This window comes from Belonocnema kinseyi, chromosome 6 (genome assembly GCF_010883055.1).
Source record: "Belonocnema kinseyi isolate 2016_QV_RU_SX_M_011 chromosome 6, B_treatae_v1, whole genome shotgun sequence".
NCBI classification, from domain to species: Eukaryota; Metazoa; Arthropoda; class Insecta; order Hymenoptera; family Cynipidae; genus Belonocnema; species Belonocnema kinseyi.
In genome coordinates, this window is record NC_046662.1 from 70,426,160 (window position 1) to 70,446,153 (window position 19,994).

The 19,994-nt window shown below is 28.5% G+C and overlaps 1 protein-coding gene across 1 annotated transcript in view; it reads right to left on the reverse strand.

Annotated features, from left to right (window-relative positions):
• Positions 1 to 19,994, reverse strand: part of LOC117174569 (dynein heavy chain 2, axonemal) — a 90,379-nt gene that overhangs the window by 12,041 nt on the left and 58,344 nt on the right. The window contains exons 40-54 of the mRNA XM_033363793.1: positions 19,696 to 19,796; positions 16,289 to 16,467; positions 11,749 to 12,048; positions 11,349 to 11,636; positions 11,011 to 11,201; positions 9,838 to 10,165; positions 8,470 to 8,634; positions 8,203 to 8,369; positions 7,633 to 7,808; positions 5,257 to 5,465; positions 4,956 to 5,171; positions 3,650 to 3,800; positions 1,157 to 1,306; positions 920 to 1,052; positions 459 to 803 (exon numbers count right to left, since the gene is read on the reverse strand). Of these exons, the coding sequence (XP_033219684.1) occupies positions 459 to 803; positions 920 to 1,052; positions 1,157 to 1,306; positions 3,650 to 3,800; positions 4,956 to 5,171; positions 5,257 to 5,465; positions 7,633 to 7,808; positions 8,203 to 8,369; positions 8,470 to 8,634; positions 9,838 to 10,165; positions 11,011 to 11,201; positions 11,349 to 11,636; positions 11,749 to 12,048; positions 16,289 to 16,467; positions 19,696 to 19,796 (3,099 nt within the window). The remainder of the gene's footprint in view (positions 1 to 458; positions 804 to 919; positions 1,053 to 1,156; positions 1,307 to 3,649; positions 3,801 to 4,955; positions 5,172 to 5,256; positions 5,466 to 7,632; positions 7,809 to 8,202; positions 8,370 to 8,469; positions 8,635 to 9,837; positions 10,166 to 11,010; positions 11,202 to 11,348; positions 11,637 to 11,748; positions 12,049 to 16,288; positions 16,468 to 19,695; positions 19,797 to 19,994) is intronic.

Genomic DNA, 19,994 nt, shown 5'->3' on the forward strand with positions numbered 1-19,994 from the left:
TTTTGCCCTACTCCCCCGAGAAACTGCATGAGCCAACAGTTCTAGGAAGGTCAAGAACGGTGTGACTGAAAGCGGGAGTTTGGAGTAATTTATTTTCTAAAGTTTAATAGAAATATCTGGAAAGCTTTGGAACTCCTAAAAAATGTTTGAGAATCCCTTGAAATTCTTTGAAATTTGTTTGATCCAACTTTAATCCTTTATTTATTCCTTTATTATAATGAGTCTCAATAATAATTTTTCAATAATAGCGAAAAATTGATAAGAAATTCATGATGGGAGAATCATCATAGATCTATACTGAATTTCCTATAATATTGTTTCGTAAGAGGTGGTTACAAGGTATTCTAAAAGAATCTATGGGATTGTAAATAATTGCATTTCTGGTATATTTTCTAAGTTCCTAGTACTCTGAAAGTTTTTAGAATCAGTGAAAAAAAATTGAGTTAGTTTGGTCGTACCTGTAGAGTGCATAAGTGTGATAATCATTTAGAGCCTGTATTCTTTCATCCAGTTTTTGTCTTTTAGGGCTTCTATCGATTGAAATCATGAATAATGATATGTAAGACTCTAAAGAAAATTGGTACATTGGATCTATGAGGCTCATATCATTGAGAACAAAAAATAGAATAGCTGCCCTTTTCGAACATGGTCGATATCCTTCCCTTGCAAAATCAATTTCTTTTTCCGTTTCTTCTGTTACTATCAAAGATTGCTGGACTGTATCTGATGTTGCTTTTGAACTTTGCAGGGTATTCAAAAGATCCAGGTCATCCAAAAGCGAACCGGTTGTGACATTCAATAAACTATTAACAGATATTTTAAAAAATAGAGTTTTTATAACTTCTTCTTCGAATATTTATTTATTCAAATCCTGAATTTTCACTTTTTTTAGATCAATGTAAAACAATTAAGAAATTACTAGAGTATTTTGTCCTCAAGTTGTTTAAGTGTGCGTTTTCCATCTGCAATTGTCAGGACTAACTTATCTTTCTGCTCTTCCAGCTGAGGCTTCTCTTTTCTCACTACGATGCCTAAAAGTTGTGCCTCTAAGCCTGGAAAAATATATATTTTTAAAAATCCAAATTCATTTAAGATTTTAAATAAAATTGTAAATCTTTTCATTTTATAATTTATTAATAATTTATTATTTTATAACCTTGTTCCTTAATCGCAAAGTTGCATAAAGTAGTTTTGGTCGATATTTCTGGAGCATAATGTGGATTCGGAAGCTTCGTTGTAATAAATAAACGGAATTTATTGTTATAGGTGATCATCTTGTCATTGAACTTTATCATTATTTCATTTCCTTGATAAGAAAAATTTTTAAAATTATTATTAACTAACAAAAATAGCATGCAAAGGGTGCTTTCTACATGTTACTTATTTTGATTGGCTAAATATCGAATTAGAATGTATGCTGCAATCTAAAGTACTTTAAAATATAATGAATTATCATAAATTAAAATAAATATCTACATCGGTTTTTAAACAATTTTAATGCAATTTGCATTCATATTATAATCGGCCTTCGACATTCTGTAACTTTTAATTAAATATAAGATTTTATTCATTTAGTGATGTAATTTTGATGATTTCATCTAAAACAGTCTAACTTTGAAGATATATTGTGTAAAAGTTGAAAACTCTTCAATTTTAAAGATGTCTTAATAATAATTCTTAAATTTGAAGGATTTTGATAATCAAAAGGAAAATTTTCATGCTTAAATCTTCCAAATTCAGGAAATTCTGAATGTAAATCATTAAAGGTTTTGATTGTAAAACTTGAAACTTGCATAATTTTTAATTATACATTTTTAGAATTAAAATCTATTCTATTTTTAAAATCTACATTTTTGAAGAGTTAGAATTAAAAACTCCTAGTATAAGTCAAAATTCTAACAATTTAAAAATACAAATTTTTCAACTTTATAAATGTATAAATAGAAATGATCAAATTTGGATGATTTTGAAGATCAAAATTCAAGTTTTCAATTCCTAACCTTCCAAAAAGAACAAATTTCGAATGTAAACCAATAACATAACAGAATTTTTAATTGATAAACTTAAGGCTTACGTAATTTATAATTGTAAGTTTTAATAAATAAAAAATCTTCAATAAAAAAAATAGAAAATCATAAATTATAAAAATCTTAATTTAAAAATATGTACAATTTTGAAGAACTCCAATTGAATTTTGAAGATGTATGAATAAAATGTTTCTTAAATTTGGATGATTTTCATAATCAAAATTTAATTTATCAATTTTAAAATTTTTAATTAAAGAAATTTCTAATGTAAATCATTAAAACTACAGCAATTTTAATTCCATATTTTAAAAATTAAAAACTCTGTAATTTTAATGATCTACAATTTTAAAGAGTTGCATTTAAAAATTCTTAATGCAAGTGAAAATTCTAACAATTCTTACGGTTTAAAAATGAAAACTTTATAATTTTATACATACTTATGTAAATAGAAATGATTAAATTTTAATAATTTTGGAAATCAAATGTCAAATTTTCAATTCTAACTCTTTTATACTGAAAAATGACGAATGTAGATCTTTTAAATAACAGAATTCATAATTATAAAACTGAAAACTAGCATAATTTTTAGTGGTAAATTTTGAAAAATTAAAAGATCTTTAATATTAAAGATTTACAATTGAAAGTCCTAAAATTTTTAAGAGCACAATTAAAAATTATTGATATAAGTCAAAATCCTACAATTTTAAAGAGATACAATTTAAAAATTTTCAATTCTAAAGATGTATAAATACAAATTCTTATATTCCGATAATTTAAAGATCAAAAGTAAAGTTTTCAATTCTAAATATTTCAGTTTTACGATTTGGAACAGTTGCAATTGAAAAATCTTTATTTTTAAAGATTTGTAAATAAATTTTTTTAAATTTAGTTGTTTTTTTAAGATTGAAAGTCAGGTTTTCAATTCTAAATCTTCCAAATTGTAGAAAATTTACATTGAAATCCTCGAAATTATAGCATTTATAAAACTTAAGATATACATCCGTTTTCATTGTGAATTAAAAAATTTGTTTAATGATTTGGAATTTTAAAAACTTCAATTTTGAATTTTTGCAATCAAAGGCTCTTCAATATTTAATGCATCTTACAGAAAATGATGCAGTTTTGAATGATTTTTTTACATAGTTCAGCTCTATAAATTTGAAACTGGAATTGATTCAGTTTTATATATATGCTACTGAAAATTCTGAAAATTCTAAAAATTCTTGAATTGCAAACAGTAAAAATAATAGCTCTGATTTATAGTTCGGAAATTCTCATAACATTTGACATATGTAACATTTTTCCGTTATGTAAAAAAAACTTTACACGATTTTCAATTTTCTTGAATCAGAGACAGATAATGTAACGAGTTACTATTTTAATGAAGTAACCGCAACTTTAATTAGTTCTTCTTTAAGAGCTTCTTCAAAAGTGAATCAAATTTTGAATAATTTTAAAGTAAGATAAAAATGATTGTTTTGTCGATTTCATATGATAAGAATTTGATTTCCCAATTAAAAGTAACAAATTTCCAATCAATCACAACAATTTTAAGTAAAAACACAATTTTTTAAGATGCCTAAGATTCTATAAAAGAAATTTATAATTATATAAAAAAACACCTGTCTTAATAAAAGCTCTTTGCAGAATTGGATTTAAGGCTGGATCAAGAGTTTCTCCAATATTTTGCAAAAGTACTGGTTTTCCAAATTGAAGAGCTTGTTCTAAGATTCTTGTAAAATCTGGCTGACCAAAATTGATGACTTTCAATGACTAAAAATATAATACAAATGACTGATAATTTTCTCATTCACAAAGGACCAGGCACAAAATGTACATGAAATGATCGCCTGTCATTTTTCAAGATCATTCAGGGTGACCTTTTCATTTGTTGCTGCCATGCAGCCAATAAAGGCAAGACATGAGGAGGCTGTCGAAAATATTCAGTCAATGAAGACGAGATATGAGGAGTTTGTTGCCAACGAACAAACCCAAACGAACCAACCCAAGCGATCGAACACAAGCAAACTGAACTAAGCTAACCAGTTCAAATGAATCAACTTAAACCATTGTAACCGAAGCTGAACCCAAATGAACCAAACGAAGACCACCAAACGTATCCAACCCACGCAAACCAAATCAACGAGCCAAACAACCCAGCCCAAACCTACAAAGATAAACTGATCAAAATTAACTAGCCCAAATGAACTAACCAAACCAACTAACTCAAACCAACCAACACAAACCAACCCAAAACAAATAAATTAATCTAAACCAACAACAACCAACCAACCCAAAACAAATAAATTAATCTACTAAACCAACAACAACCAACCAACCGACCCAAGCCAAAAGAACCTAAACCATTTAATCCAAAATAAACCTACTGAAACGAACTAACCCGAACGAACCACCCCCAACGAATCAGCTCATACGAACTAACCCAAACAAACTATCTCAATATGTATTCGCAGCAAAGTTCTTGTATGTACCCTGCATTGGATGAATATTGGCAACAGCCTGCTTATGATATTTTCATTGGCTGGATATTAACAATATTCTCATATTTTATCTTCATTGGCTGAATATCAACACAAATGAGAAATTCACGATGAATGACCTTGAAAAAAGATTTGTCTGTTTAAGGCCATTACTTCCTTGGCATTTCCCCTCAGAGCGCAACAACTTCTATAGGGAAAAATTCTTTCTTTGATCTTCTGTTTTTAAGATACTGGCCTAGGTTTGTTAAAATAGTTCAAAGTTTAAACTCCCGTAACTCGAAAACTATTTTCGGACTTCTTGCCAATTTACTTTTTCAATCGAGGCGATGAGAACTACATTTTTGCAAAGTTTGTTCAAAATCGATAGGGACCCATTTCACGTATATTTTGTGCCTAGTTCTTTATTAAAAAAATTTGGTATTAATACGTTATTTTCTTCCATATTTTTAATCCATTTCACAGCTTGGCATTGAGGATCAATCATAAGAGGCCATCGAGTTCCTCTTGTCACTATTATTCCATTTTCAGTGCTAAAACCATCCGAAGGCAATCCTTGAATATTCCACTCTCTTATTGTCGTTGGATCACTTAAAAATTCTTTAATATCAAGATCCTTTGACATTGGGATTGCTTTCTCCAGTACCTTAAATGGAAATACATTGTTTTTCCGTAGAATTATAAATGAAGAATAAAGTTGATGAATTTAATGATTAATTATGCAGTTTTACCTCCTCGGTCCAAATTTTGACTAAATCTTCCCTGTAGTTTGAGACAAATGGACCCAAATATGATACAAATGCAGTGCATATTAAACAATCTCCAGGCAATAAATAAAAAAGTTCGCCTAAAGAAGCAACTGTATTTTGCCATCGTATTCTTTCTCCAGAAAGACCGTCAACCAACATGGCTGCCCTTTCCAATTTTAATTTTAATAATTCTGCCTAATAATTAAAAAAAGGTATAAATATCTGATTTTCGGAAACCTTAATTAACGTTCTAAAGTTTTTAAGAAGTAGTTTTTCAATTCACTTATTTATGAATTTACAATATTTATGTAAACTGATTAGTGATCAGTGATGGGTAATTTTTTTTTAAAGTAACTGGTTTTCATTATCGTTAAGGATTTAAAATTTAACATTTTAGTAATAAATTCGTCCGAAAAAAATGTCGTTTCTTTCTTAGTTAATTTTGTATTTTAGAAATATATATTTCTTCATTATAAAAAGATCTCGCCAAAGCTATGTAAGTAATCGTGGGCCTAAGAACAACATTTCGCGTCTTTCAAAACACATGTGTTTTTCATGAAAAACAAAAGAAAGTTTAACAGATATTTGTGTAAAGTTTATCCTGTGACGTTAATTTTTGTTGCAGACAATCTTTCGTCGGAAATCGATGTAAAGTTTATCTTTTGTTTTTTCTGTGATATAAATTCTTACTGAGCAATAATTTTAATTTTCAACCGAAAACAGTTGAACTCGATGAAAATAGTAGTTGATATTTTGACGAAAAAAAAAATCATTTGAAATAAAAAGTAGTTGAATTTAACCAAAAAATTAATTTTTAAAAGAAGAGTGAGAAAGAATCTCTAACGAAGAGAGAAAAATCAACCATATGGTTGAAATTTTAAGTCAAGAGGACAAATATTCCACAAAAAAGTTGAAATTGCAACATTGAAGTGATTTTTCAATTACATAATTTAAATTGTCTACCCAAAAGAATATATTCTCAATCCGAAAAAACAAATTTCCAACAAAACAGTTAAATTTTCAAAGATGTTGAATTTTAATCAAAATAATAAAATTTTTAGCAGAATAATACAATTGTTAACCAAAAAATATATATTTACAACCAAAAACAGTTTAAATTTCAACCAAGTAGATGTATTTTCAATTAAAATGATAAATTTTAAAGTAAATAGTTAAAATTGTAGTCGAAACAATTAATGTTATGCCAACAAGAAAGTATATTTGACTTTTAATTTAGTTTTATTTTCTTACTAAAAGTGTTTTTTTAGATTTTAGAAAATTTTGAATTCTACGGTACAAAATTTTTTAAATTTTCCTATATAGGGTTATAAACTTCTTTGGCTCTAGAAATACGCTTTTTTTCTAAAAGCTTTTTTAGATTAACCTAGTTTCAACTGCCACTTCTGGAAGATTTACAACTTTCTTGCTTTTGTTACTTTTGTACTTTAGTAATATTTACTGAGGATACTACATGAACTACTTTCAGAAAGTAACTTACTAATTTACAAAAGCAACTTCGTTACTACTATCGCTACCGAAAAAAGTAAATAGTTAAAAGACACTAATTACTTCCCATCACTGAAATTTATAACGTCATTAACATAGTGTAAGATATTCGAAATAAGTAGAATTTTCTTCATCTCTCTTATAAAACCGAGGAAATGATTTAAATTGTTTAAATAATCGAAAACTATCATTCACGATATACAGAAAAAATTGTGTAAATAATCGCCAAATATTTTAAACAAAAAATATTATCTTTTAAATTTATCTACTCCATAATTTATCCCAAAAATAGTAACTTTTCATAATTTACCAGAGAAAATTTTTTCTAAACGAGTAATAATTGTTTAGACAATTAAAAATTAGTGTTTGGTACTTGGAAACTTGTCACCTATCGAAAATATTGTTGTAAAAATATCGTCTTCATCATGAATTTGACATAAGACTGCTGTTTTGCATTTTTTAGGGCATTTCTTTCAGATACAATACGAGGGGTTTGGGTGATTACAAATTTTAATTTATTACGTGTAAATTCTTTCTTGAAAATTTTTAAAGAATTGATTTAACTATAATTTACGAAAATTTAATAACAAGTACTTCTTTTTTTCATTTTGTCAAAAATCAAGTTTTCTATTTTAAAACCCTATGTTAAATTCAAATTCCCAGGGACCCGGGATAGTGCTGATGGTTTGGAAAAAAGTAATGCAGAATTTATTTTTCCAAAAAACAAAAAAATTAGGGGATATTGTTTATCAAAAATCAAAAGTCAAGTTTTTGGATCACCCGGGGAAATCTAGACTAGGAAGATAGCTTGATACGTTTCATGGTGTCGCCGCCCACGATTGTTAAAGGAACTTGCCAATTTAATCAAATCATCCTTCTCCTTCATTTTAGCATCATACATAGTTTGCAGCTTTTGCAATTCTTTACGCAGTATTTGTAATTGAGCCTCAGCTTCAGCTAGTGCTGCTTCTTTTTCTCTCAAAGAAGCTAAAGCTGCTTGCAATCTTTCCCTCTTTGGTGCTACAATTCTAATATAATCGAAAATTTATCATATTGCTCTTGAAAATAAAATTTCAAAGGCGAAAGAGAAATTTTTGTTTTCGTCATGAAAAATACGCTTAAGGAATAATTTTTGAGTAATTTACACTCAGTTCCCGATATAAGACCATTTTCTGGCATAGTAGGCCTTGGCCTTGATCCTAAGTCTAGAGAACTCAAATGTAAAGAGACCGGGTTGCATCCATAATTTCTATTGGATTCGGACGCATGACGCAACCTGACGCTGCGCAGATCATCAGTTCTTGGTGTATTATAAACCAGGGGGTCTTATATCGGGAGCTGAGTGTATTTAATTGCATTACTAATACAATCTAATCTGATAAATTAAAATTTTTAATAGTTTTCAAAATTATTCAAACTTACCTGTAAAGTTTTCCATATTTTTCTATTGCAATAACCCACATGCAGAGTGATTTTGCAGCCACTGATACAACTCCAACTTTTATTGGGTCGAATTCTGGATTTGAAGTGTATTTATTAATAGTCCTCAAAGTCTTATCTGAAATGTGGTCTTTATCAAAATCTCTCAGCTGAAATAAAAAATTTATTAGATGTAGTATAATAAATGTATACGAAAAGCCTATAAATTTAATATCTCATATATATTTATATTTCACATATAATACTTACTGAATTAAGAAAATTAACATCACCCAATTGACGTTTTGCTTCAGCCCAGGATTTCTCAGAAGTTTTTAATACCATTATCGCTTCCATTACCATTTCTACTTTAGGTGGTGGTCGAGTAAAGGATTTTATTTCTGATAAATCTTTCTTGTTTAATGCATCTAAAGCCTAAGAATATATTAAATAAATAGTAATTAAATTTTTGTGAAAAATATAATTTTTATGACTAAAAAATGTAAAAGTTCCTAAGCAAATGCAGTTCTGAATTTAAAAAAATTGAAGGTGCCAAAAATTAGGTTACGGAAAAAAGTTTTTTATGATTTCAAAAATTGAAATTGTATTAACAGTCACGTGTTATGAAAAAAAAACATTATTTTTGTATCAAAGAATTTTAATACTTACTCAATATATTTATTTTAACAATAGTTATAAATTAATTTTTTTCTAATGCTACCTCTTATGAATTTTTATAAAATGGTTGAATTTTAATACACCATGGCTTATTACATCATACACTAAAAAAATGTTCTAGCTGTCCCAGCTAGTTTAGCTAAAACAGCTGGAAATCTCGGTGAAGCAGCTATATTTCCTTGGAAGAAGAAATCCAGCTAAACGGTTAGCTAGGACAGCTAGACCATTTTTTTCAGTGCATAAAATATTCCATTCAACTCTATTGTTTCTTTATTTCGAAAATAAGCAAATAATATTAAAATATAGTTCTTTATTTAAAAATTATTTTATTAAAAATTTGCTAAACGATTGCCGCCATACAAAATTTCCTTTTAAAATTAGAAAAACTAGAGCTACAGAGAATGTTTTTTTCGAATAAATAAGCCATCATCCTAAAATTAAACCAAAATGGTGACAAGCGATAGTGAGAAAAAATTTAACTTCGAAAAACTTTGTACAAATTAATGTTTTTTTTGTGTTTTTAAAATTTTGTATCATATTAAAATAATCTATTAAAAAATCTGCTTAAATAATTAATAATTAATAACAAATAATTACTAATAAATATAATTCAATTAATCATTCAGAAATAGTTCAAAATCTATTAAAATTTGTTTCTTTTCTATTGTATTCTTTAAATTTGACTTGACTTAAAAAATGATTGAATAATTTAAAATAAAAAGAACTCGTACAATATAAATTAGAAATTAGAAAAATTAAATTACTTGAAAAGCTAAACAATTTTAACTTTGAAACTTTTCCAGCTGCAATTTAAAATTAATTTATCTTAAAAATATCAATTTTAAAATGTAAGTTCTTAAAATTAAACGGTCTTGGCATTGGTATCTCAAATATAAATATTCTTAAAGTAAAATTATAAGAATGGCCGCTACATAAAATTTAAATAAAATAAAGAATTGCCTTTATGGCATCATTAATCGCAGGTTCAACAGTTGCAAGATCAGCCCGAGCAATTTCTTCCAATTTTTTGCACTCTCTCGATTCTTCAGCAATTCTGACAGACTTGGCAGTCACAATTATTTGAGTTTCATCAGCATCCTTTCGCTGATTTACAATCGTAATTAAAAATTCTTCACATTCTTTAGTCGATTGGTGAACTTGTTGCTGAGTGATCTCAAGTTCAACTGCCATTTCATTTACTTTTTCTTTTGTATCATCAATTTTTGAGAGACCGCTTCTCAGTTTGTTGGCTTGGTCAGCCAATTCTTGTCTTTTCTCGGCCAGCATTCTAAGAAAACAATAAATTATGAAGGGTCGAATTTTTTTTTCAGTTACAGAAATGACATAGAGTTGAATCTGGAAGCTTTATTGATGCTGAAAGTAAATCAGGCTACAGAAATTGTCTAGAAGGTCACTCTTTAAAGTAACTTTAGGTTAAATGGTAAGAAAATGATCTTTTTTGCCAGATTTATCAATTTATTGTTGGGAAACGGATTTATTTTTATTTCAGAAAATGGCCTCGTATAATACTAGTCTTCAGCTTTAAAATATATTTTCGATTGCTACTTTACCATTTTTTTAGGTGAAATATAAAAGTCTGACCATTATTGGACCGTTACCATAATTTTATTCTGTCATTACTGGTTGGGTCATCATTATAATGGTTCAACAAATCAAGACAAGATCGCATGATGATGGTGATCCAACCAGTAAAGACAAGATCAAATTCTGATGATCGTTCAGCCAGTGAAGGCAATATCAGATAATGATTTTGATGATGATCTAGCCAGTAAAGACAAGATCAAATAAAGATGATGATTCACTCAGAGAAGGTAAGATCAGATGATGACGATGATCCAGACGGTAAAGACAAGAAGAAGAAGATAAAAAAAATCGTACATCGGTAATCAAAAATGGATTTGAAAGCTAAAGACTAGTAATATTTAGTCCATTTAACCTAACTTCAAAATCTGACATGCTAGACAATTTTTGTGACCGGCTTTACGTCCTAATGCAACTATTCCTCGCAGGACTGTAAATTAATAATAATCATAGCAAAAAAAAAAAGTTTTTATAAAAGCACAAAGAGAGTCTGAATAAAAATCTTTGCATTCAAAATTGACTTAGACTTACTTTTTATAACCAGCAACGAGTTCCAAAAAATTTGTCGGGGTAACGTAGTTATATCTTTTTAGTTCCAGTGCCATTTTTTTTGAAAATTGTGAAACGGTGTCTTGAATTAGAGAAAATATTGAAGAAATTCCTTCAAGCATTTTATCTTGAAGAGAACCTACTGGAAGAGCTGTTACTGATCTTCTTTCCTCCTAATATTTTATTTAAAAATTTATTATTTATAAAAATGTCAAGTTTTTGTTTAAAATCGAGAACATTTTGAATTAAATAATTTTAACATTATATAACTCCTACAGTTTTTTTATATCAAATAACAATCTATTAATTATATTACTCACGATTTTGCTGTCTCCAGTGATAGTGGCAATCAAATTTAAATCCATCAAGAATTTATTTCCAACTTCCAGTAAGGCCTCTCTTGGCCATTCAAGAAACCAATCAATTGTCGTGCAATTAATAAGAGATGGATATTGTCTTAATCTATTTCTAAATGCATCTCCTATTGGACTCATACACAATATAATATGCAAATTTGTTCGTACTCTTTCTATTAAGAAATTATATATTCCTTCTGTCGTTGATGTAACTCCAGCTTTTGTTGCCTCTTTATTTAGTCTGTTTTTAATCTATTCAAGCGAAATAATTAAATTCTTCATAAAATTGGAATTTAATATTGTTTTGATAATATAAATTTTAATAAACTATTTGATCAGCTATTCAATTAATAGATTTACTGACGTCATCAAATTCATCATTCTTGTACAAATTGGCTACTTCACCAGTGCTTAACATGTTATTTACTATCTCCAGAAATTGTTCTTCAACAACTTGTGTGTCATTAAATAAAAAGCTTGTTGGCTTATTTTCGACTCCAGCTTTTAAGAACAAAACTTTAAGGTCTTCTCGGAATTCTGGCACTCTATAATGTTTTGTGACCTCTATTTGGAAAGTGTTCAATTCACACATGTATGCAGCTACTCGAGAGAGTGATTGTCTTCCGCTTCCACCAATACCAACCAGCAGCATATTTTCTCTTGGCTAGAAGCATTAGAAAGTCAATTTTTTATTTTTTGCTTACTGAGAATTGGCCTTTGCTATAATCACTTAAAAATGACTGGACCCAAGATTGGCCTATACTACTTCTCTTTCATATACAACTATAATTTAGCATCAAATACTCCTGGATAACTGACTATACTCTGACCCATACGGCTGATTCCAATGGTTAACTATTCGTTGATCTGTGCTACTGGATCACTCACACCAAATAGCTGACTATTACTTGGATCAATAGTATATTACTCATTTTCCAACTAGGAGGATTTAGATGATCTTTTATTAACCCCGACTGCCGACTATAGTACGACTTATAGTACTGCCCTACGTGAATGGTATTATTGATGGTTATGCTTTTTTCTATACTATTGAATCACTTAGACCCCAAATGACTCACTATAACTAGGTTTATACTACTGCTTACCTAACTGGCAGGCTTTAGATTGTCCTCTATTACACCTGTTCCTGACTATACTCTTCTTCTACTGATTATAATGACTCGTTATTCGTTGACCGGTATTGCTTGATCACTCATTCCACAAATGGCTGACTATAAATTGGCCTCTACTACTAAGCCTCTAGCTCGCAAGCTTTAAATTCTCCTTTGCTATCTCACATATCTGACTATGCTCTGAATGATACCACTCCTCCTCATGAGTGATTATTAGTTGATCTATACTACTAGATCACTTAGATCTTAAGACTAACAAATAACTTGATTTGTACTACTGATCCTCAAACGGACAAACTTTAGATTGCGCTTTACTACCCACCATATTTGAATGTCATCTGACATATACTTTTGACTCTAATAACTGAATATTCGTTGAATTGAACTACTGGACTACTCAGACTCTAAATTCCGGCTATAGCTTGGGCTGTACTACTGGTCTGCACTACTGCATTGTTCCAATTTGGGTGGGCGGTGGAGGTCAATATTTTTGTATACTGTATTACATGAGGGGGGGGGGGGTACGATGTTAAAAACATGTCTCACGTATGAAATTTTTAAGTCTGAGAATCATGAAAAAAAATTCAACAGATTTTATTGTAAACATATGTTTGTAAGGGCAATTTAGTGCTTACTGTACTACCTAGTACATTAAATGTAAAAAAATCGTATGATATTTGACTAATAATTGTAACATTATTACCTGTAACTTATCTACTCATATAATTGATAAAATTCAATGTAATAATCAGAAATTCACGAAGCAATAATAATAAATGAATAAACAATTAAAGGCCCATCCACAAATAACGTGAGGTATTTTTATAAGATTTATCCCCGTCCCCTGTAATGTAAGATTCCCGTGAGATTTTGTCTGACTTCCAAAATCTTAATAGGATTTTGTTGTCAATGGTTGAAAATTGAACTATTTGTTCGAAAATTTACCTATTTTGTTGCAAAATATTATTTTTCGTAAAAAATCAATTTTTACATTCTCATCATTTATGATTGAGAAACTATTAGAATTCTCCGAAATTTGACATCATCGTTTTTTAACTGATCGCTACGTTCCGAGACCCCCCAAATCCAAAAATGAAGGTTCTGTGATTGTGTCTATCTTTCTGTCTGTCTGTTCGGCTGGATGTCCATTCGTAAACGCGATATATCTCGAAGAAATAAGCGGATCAAATCAATCAGTGGACACTTTTTTAGGGTCCTAAAAGAAACGACGAGTTTGTTAACCAGCCATTTTGGATAAAGATTTAAAAAGTAAGCGCATTATGCAAATTTTTTAGACTACTTTTTTTTGAATTTGAAAAATCTATGTATGGATATTCATACTATGCTGAAAGATGAACAATTTATCCTAATGACTTTTTTCTATAAAAATTAAATTTTCAGAGTTATAGCATTTTCAAAATTTTTTAAATCAATCGAAAATCAAAATTTTAAGTCGAACAACGCACGATATGAAAAAAGTCAAGAAAAGAAAAACATTACTTTTTGAAAGCCCTACAAGATTATTATAACAAATTTTTTAAAATTTTCTTTGAAAATTTCAAAATTATAATTTTGATTCCACAAAAAATAATGAAAAAAAATTCATTTTGTGTGTAAATTATGCAGGATAAGAAAAAACGTGATTTAACTATAATTTTGATCTAAAAAAAGATCTTCAAATTCATTAATAATCACTTCTTGATAGGACGCCTACTTTGGTTTTATTCGTGAAAAATAACATTGAAAATAAAAAAAAATTCTGAAAAAACGACACAAATTATGAAAAAATGGTTTAATCAAAATTGTTTACTCGAAAATAGCTCGGAAATTGGTTATAAATTACTTTTTTATAGGACAAGAAGTTTTTGTTTGAATTATAAAAATAACATTAAAAATAAAAATGAAAACTTTGTGGAAAAATGACAAAAAGTATGAAAACAAATTGATAGAAAAGTTAACTACCCAAAAAAGAGATACAAATTTGTAATAATTTATGACATTCTCATCATTTATGATTGAGAAAGTATTGGAATTGCCAGAAATTTGACACCACAATATACAAATTTGGAACCAAAAGAAGCAAAATATGAAAGAAGTCTCAAAGAGAAATTACAGCTTTTGAAAAATCCTACAAAACATCTAAAACATTTTCCAATAGGACTCGTAATTTTGTTTTTATTTATCGTAAGAAATATGCAGAAAATAGAAAATTCGAATATTACGCCAAAAGCCGCGAGATACGTTAAAATCTGAAAGAAGACTTGTAGGATATTTTGCTTTATCCATAAAAATAATATGAAAACCAACATCCTATTCTTAGCATAACAACTCGAGATAGAGAAAAATGTACGAAAAAAGTATTGTAGTTTTTTTTATTTATTTTAAAGTGATTCAGAAATCATACGTTTACAAATGTCCGTCAAAAATCGAGCGCGCAGCAATAGTATCAGAATGAGAATGTGTACGTCAAAGCTTATGGAGCTTTGAGAAACTTAATCTTTAACTATACTTAAATAAGTAGAAAATTCAGAATATGAAAACGCATATAAATACTATGATCTAAAAGAGGACTTTTTGATAAAGTTTCATTCAAGCATTCCAAATGTAAAGAATAAATATGCGAGCGAGAAACGCGGAATGCAATAGACGCGCGTCTTAGGCGCGCTCAAACTTGCGAAGTGAGCTTGCAGGACGCGACGAGAATGTGCCCGCGACGTGGGCAGATTTTTTTGTCTTAAAACGCAATTTTCTCGTTAAAATTACTGTGTTTCAATGGTGAATTAAAATATTTCGTTGAAAATTCGTCTTTGTTATTAAATCAAATTGTTTTTTATATGAAATCATCATATTTTTTGGCTAAAATATCAACCAATTCGATTTTTCTTCAAAAATTAATTATTTTAGGCTGAGGATTTAAATCCGTGGTGAAAGGTTAAAGCAATAACTTCAAAATTCAGTTTTTTGTAAAAGATTTATAACCTTACCTACAAATTCAACTGTTCACTAGAAAATTCACTTTTTTATTAAAAATGGTTTTTTAATGAAAAACAATTTTTAAATGAAAATTAATTTTTTTGAAATAAAAATTAATTTTATTCAACGAAAATTAATATTTTCAATGAAAATTGATTTTTATCAACGAAAATTAATTTTTTCAATGAAAACTAATTTTTGCAAATAAAAATTTAACTCTTTCAATTTTAGTTGAATATAAATCTTATCTATTTAAAAATTTAACTATTTGGTTAATAATTTTACTGTTTGTAGAAAGCTCGTCTCTTTGGGCAACATTTTAGATGATTTTTTGGCGTTAAAATCTCTTGCGACTGAAATTACAACTCTTGTTAAAAATTGGATTTCATTTTGATTTGAAAAGCCGTTTTTTTGGAAGAAACGTCATCTTTCTTATTTAAACATGTAACTGTTTGGTTGAAAATGAATCTTTTTTCTTTGAGGTTTGTACTATTTTGATGATAGTAGTTAGTTTTCAAATTATCCTAAAATAAATTAAGGAACAGGTCACAGATATTTAGGTACAATTATTTCAAGAGGAAGAAATGGGTGAAAATACGTATGGATCCTAAATACTTTTCCCTACTCTTTCCATATAATAAAATAAAAATAAAATTTTCCACTGACAATGCATTGACCTATACTACTGCTCGTCCACCCTAAAATACTTAATTTTTAATAGTATAATTTAATTAATGTTATTGACATTTATTAATTTATGGTATGTTTGGAGGCAAGTATTAAAATTAAATAAGTTACCTGTGAAATTACGCGAACAATACGACACACGTGTTCGATAGCATCTCGGAAAAGAGTCAAGTCAAGTCGAACTACTCCTGGTGAGGCGTTGTATTCATCCATTTGCAACTCTATGTAACGACGAACTGCAACAATGTCTGTGAGATCCTCGTAAATGTTCCAAGCATTCATAAAACTTCCTATGATAAAATTTTCATTGGAATATTTATTTTCCTTTTTAATTAACATGTCCTAATGGAAACATGCAATTGTTTAGGGCCTGTTGTTCTATCACCGGAGTTAAGCACAGCTTGACTCGGTTATAATCGGATGTAATCGGTAAAAACGCTTCACGATTTTTTCAAAATATAAGTCAAATAATAAAGTTTGACCCTCAGAAGAATTCGATTGGATGATTCAATTTGCGGATTTAAAAATATTTAGGTTAATATCTAAATTAAAATTGATGAGAACATTATTTAGGACATCTATTAGAGATTAAGAAAAAAAATCGAAGAAATTTTTTATCTGATTTTTTACCGTTACTTTTTTTATAATAGTTACAGATTTGCGTTTAAATTACCTTATATACAAAAAGCATATGACTCTGATTTTCAATTATTTTGCTTTTACATTGTCAACGTTATTAAATTTACGATAACGAGGTGTCAACGAAATTCATAGATATCAATCTGAAAAATAGTATTAAATAAAATTTTCTTTAGATATGATAAGCTTATTTGAGTAAGAACAGCTTTTTGAGACAAAAAAAGTATTTTTTTGAATTTATAATTGCGATAATTAGAGAATGGTTTCCCTTATTAATATAAAACTTGCACCAAAATTATTGAATATGCATTAGAACTATAATCTATACCCGGGTAGAAATTATAACTTAGTTCTTAAGAGGCCCTGTCTAGATTTCCTATTTTCTATTGAGGCCCTAAAGTGGCAATCTATCAAGGGCGCAAGCGAAAACGTCACGCTCAGTTAGCGAGGTCATCAGTAGGCAACCCAATGAGTGCCTATTAATAGGGTCTTTATAGAATCTAGATAGTCCCTCACACACTGTTATTCAAAAGGATATGCTATTGTTTCTTATTTTGTTGATTCAAATAAAATATTATTAAATTATTAAAAAATTGATCATGCTTTAAATTCTGAAGTTTGATGCTATGGGTGCAGTAGTATTAATGTTTAACCAGCACATTGCCATAATCTATTACCAGAAATTTTTGTTTCAAAGAAGGAAAATATTAATCCAATTGTAAAATACATTTTCTTTGCAAAAGTTTAATCTGAAAGATTTTACAACTTTCTGTAGCCTCTGACAAACACTTCTTCGTTTTCTCGTATTTTTATTGACATTCGATTATTAACTATACTCCGCACGTTATTCTAAAACTAAACTTATTGTTAAATTTGACTAGAGAAGACTTATTACTAATAATAACTAAAGACAAACGCAGTTTATTAAAAATCCGCAAGCGCCGAAAATCGAAGGCAGGCACCGCAGGCTTATAATAAGTCGAACGCCTAATCCCCATAGCTACGATGTCACGCTGAGTGCGATATCATAAATGCTTGACGGCATTCATCCGATCCTTTAGAAATTAGGAAAAAAGGTTTTTAAAGCTTGATTTGTTATATATGATTTTTAAACGTACTTACGTGATTTCAAATTAAATCGATCTTTAAGAAAAATTCTTTTCAAATTTTTAAGGCACCAAATGTTTTTAATTTTTTCAGAAAAAAATTAATCTTTTGAAAGTTTGCATCTCGGAAATTTTTTTAATTTGATCTTTTTTAAATTTAAGTATAATCAAGCATAAAAATATTAATTTACTTTTTCGCACTCACAGCTGCATTACCCGTTTTACCTGTCGGAGGCTTCACAAGGTCCCCTCGAGAAAATAATTAATTGATAGAAATTATTTTTTAAATATATCTTTATGAATAAAGCTTTTTATCTAGTTTAATTGAAATATATAGTGCTAAAAAGTGGGTATATAAATAATATAAGACAAGTAGCACACGACAATAACATGTCGAGGGCCAGCAGAGGAAAAACCTAGATTCTTCCAGCTAGGAAATCTAGCTGCGGCCTCGTGAGAGCCAATCTTTAGTTAGGCATAAAGGGGCAATTTCTACCCGGGTAGTTGATAAAAATTATAAATTCGTTGCAACCTGTCAAGAACGAAAAGTGGCTTAAAAAATATCAACGAACGACGATTTTTTAGGTTATTTTTCTTGTCGTTAAAAAATGTATAAATTTAAGTAATTTTTTTTGTATATCAGAATCGAAATCTCTACTTCTAAATTTGCCTATCGACGCGAACATTCGAGTAAAATATAAACGAATTTTTGTCTAGTAACTCTAATAGAAGTCCTGATTAATGATCCCAATAATTTTTTATTTATTCGTGGTTCCAAATAAATAAACATAATTTAAAAATGTAAATCATAATTGGACTTTTTGCAATTTTTAATATAAAATTTTTTTAGACAGAACTTAGTATAATCCGACTGACTTCTTCTAAGGGCTAAACTTCGTTATTCGCCATATATTTTGATGAAATAAAAAACTTTTCTCACTTTCGAAAAAGGCTTTTTCGGATCACCTTACTATATAATCGAATTATAAATGGGCATGAAACAGTTTATAATCAAAAATTTTTATTTTTTAAGTCAAGGCAAAAATATTATTTATTTTTTAAAAATAAGCAACATAAAAAATACTTAACAACAGTTCTACTTTTTAAATAAATTTTACTAGTGTATAAAAGAAACTTTTAGAACATTTTTCTAATAAAAACACTAAAATAATTCAGAAATTTTTTATGATTGAATAATAATAAAGAATTAAAATTATTAATAAAAGTGATTATTTATATTACTATTAATATAAGACTCATTTTAAAACTTAACGTAGTTGTCGTTAAAAAAATTAGGTCTCTGGAAGAAAGTACTCTATGATTTTCAGGTTGAAAATAATACTATCAGTAATTCTTTATGAAAGCACAAGGATTATTTTTTCATAGAAAAAATCTAAAACTTGCGCAAAATAATTATTTTAAAAATATTTGTTGAATTTAAATGTGTCCCTAATTTCCTATAACTCTACCCTTTACAATTTTCTGCATAAGTAAATAACCCTCAAATTAAGTTATTTGTTTTCAAAAAATTATTTAAAAAAATGTTTTAACAACTTCAGGAAAACAAAATTACTTCTAAAATTGGGAATAGTAGGTTTGTAGGGAATATTTTTGTTGAAAAAGTAAGTAATCATTTAATAAAATTCAAATATTTTGATAAAAGTAGGAAGAATCGATAGTAAGAAAAAATTAAATAGCCAAAAATGATGTCAAAATAAATTTTTGTTGTTATTTTAAACATTTTTGTAATTAAAATAATTTTTTTTAACTTACCAAAAATAGGACTCCTTTTTTCTGGACACAAATTATGAAATGTTAATTCATAATATTTTCCGAGCTGTTCGTTTAAAAGGTCCACAAACCATTCTCGATCCCTGAAATAAATTTATCAGAAGATGAAAAGTGCAAAATAAAAAGATATTTCAAAAATATAATTTATAAAAGATATATATAATATATATATATATATAGGCCCGAAGGAATTAACCCCCAAGCGGAGGTGTGAAAACCGTGCCGAAAGCTGAATGGCACCTGGGTGAGGTGTCTAGAACGGTGACTCTGGGATACCGGGC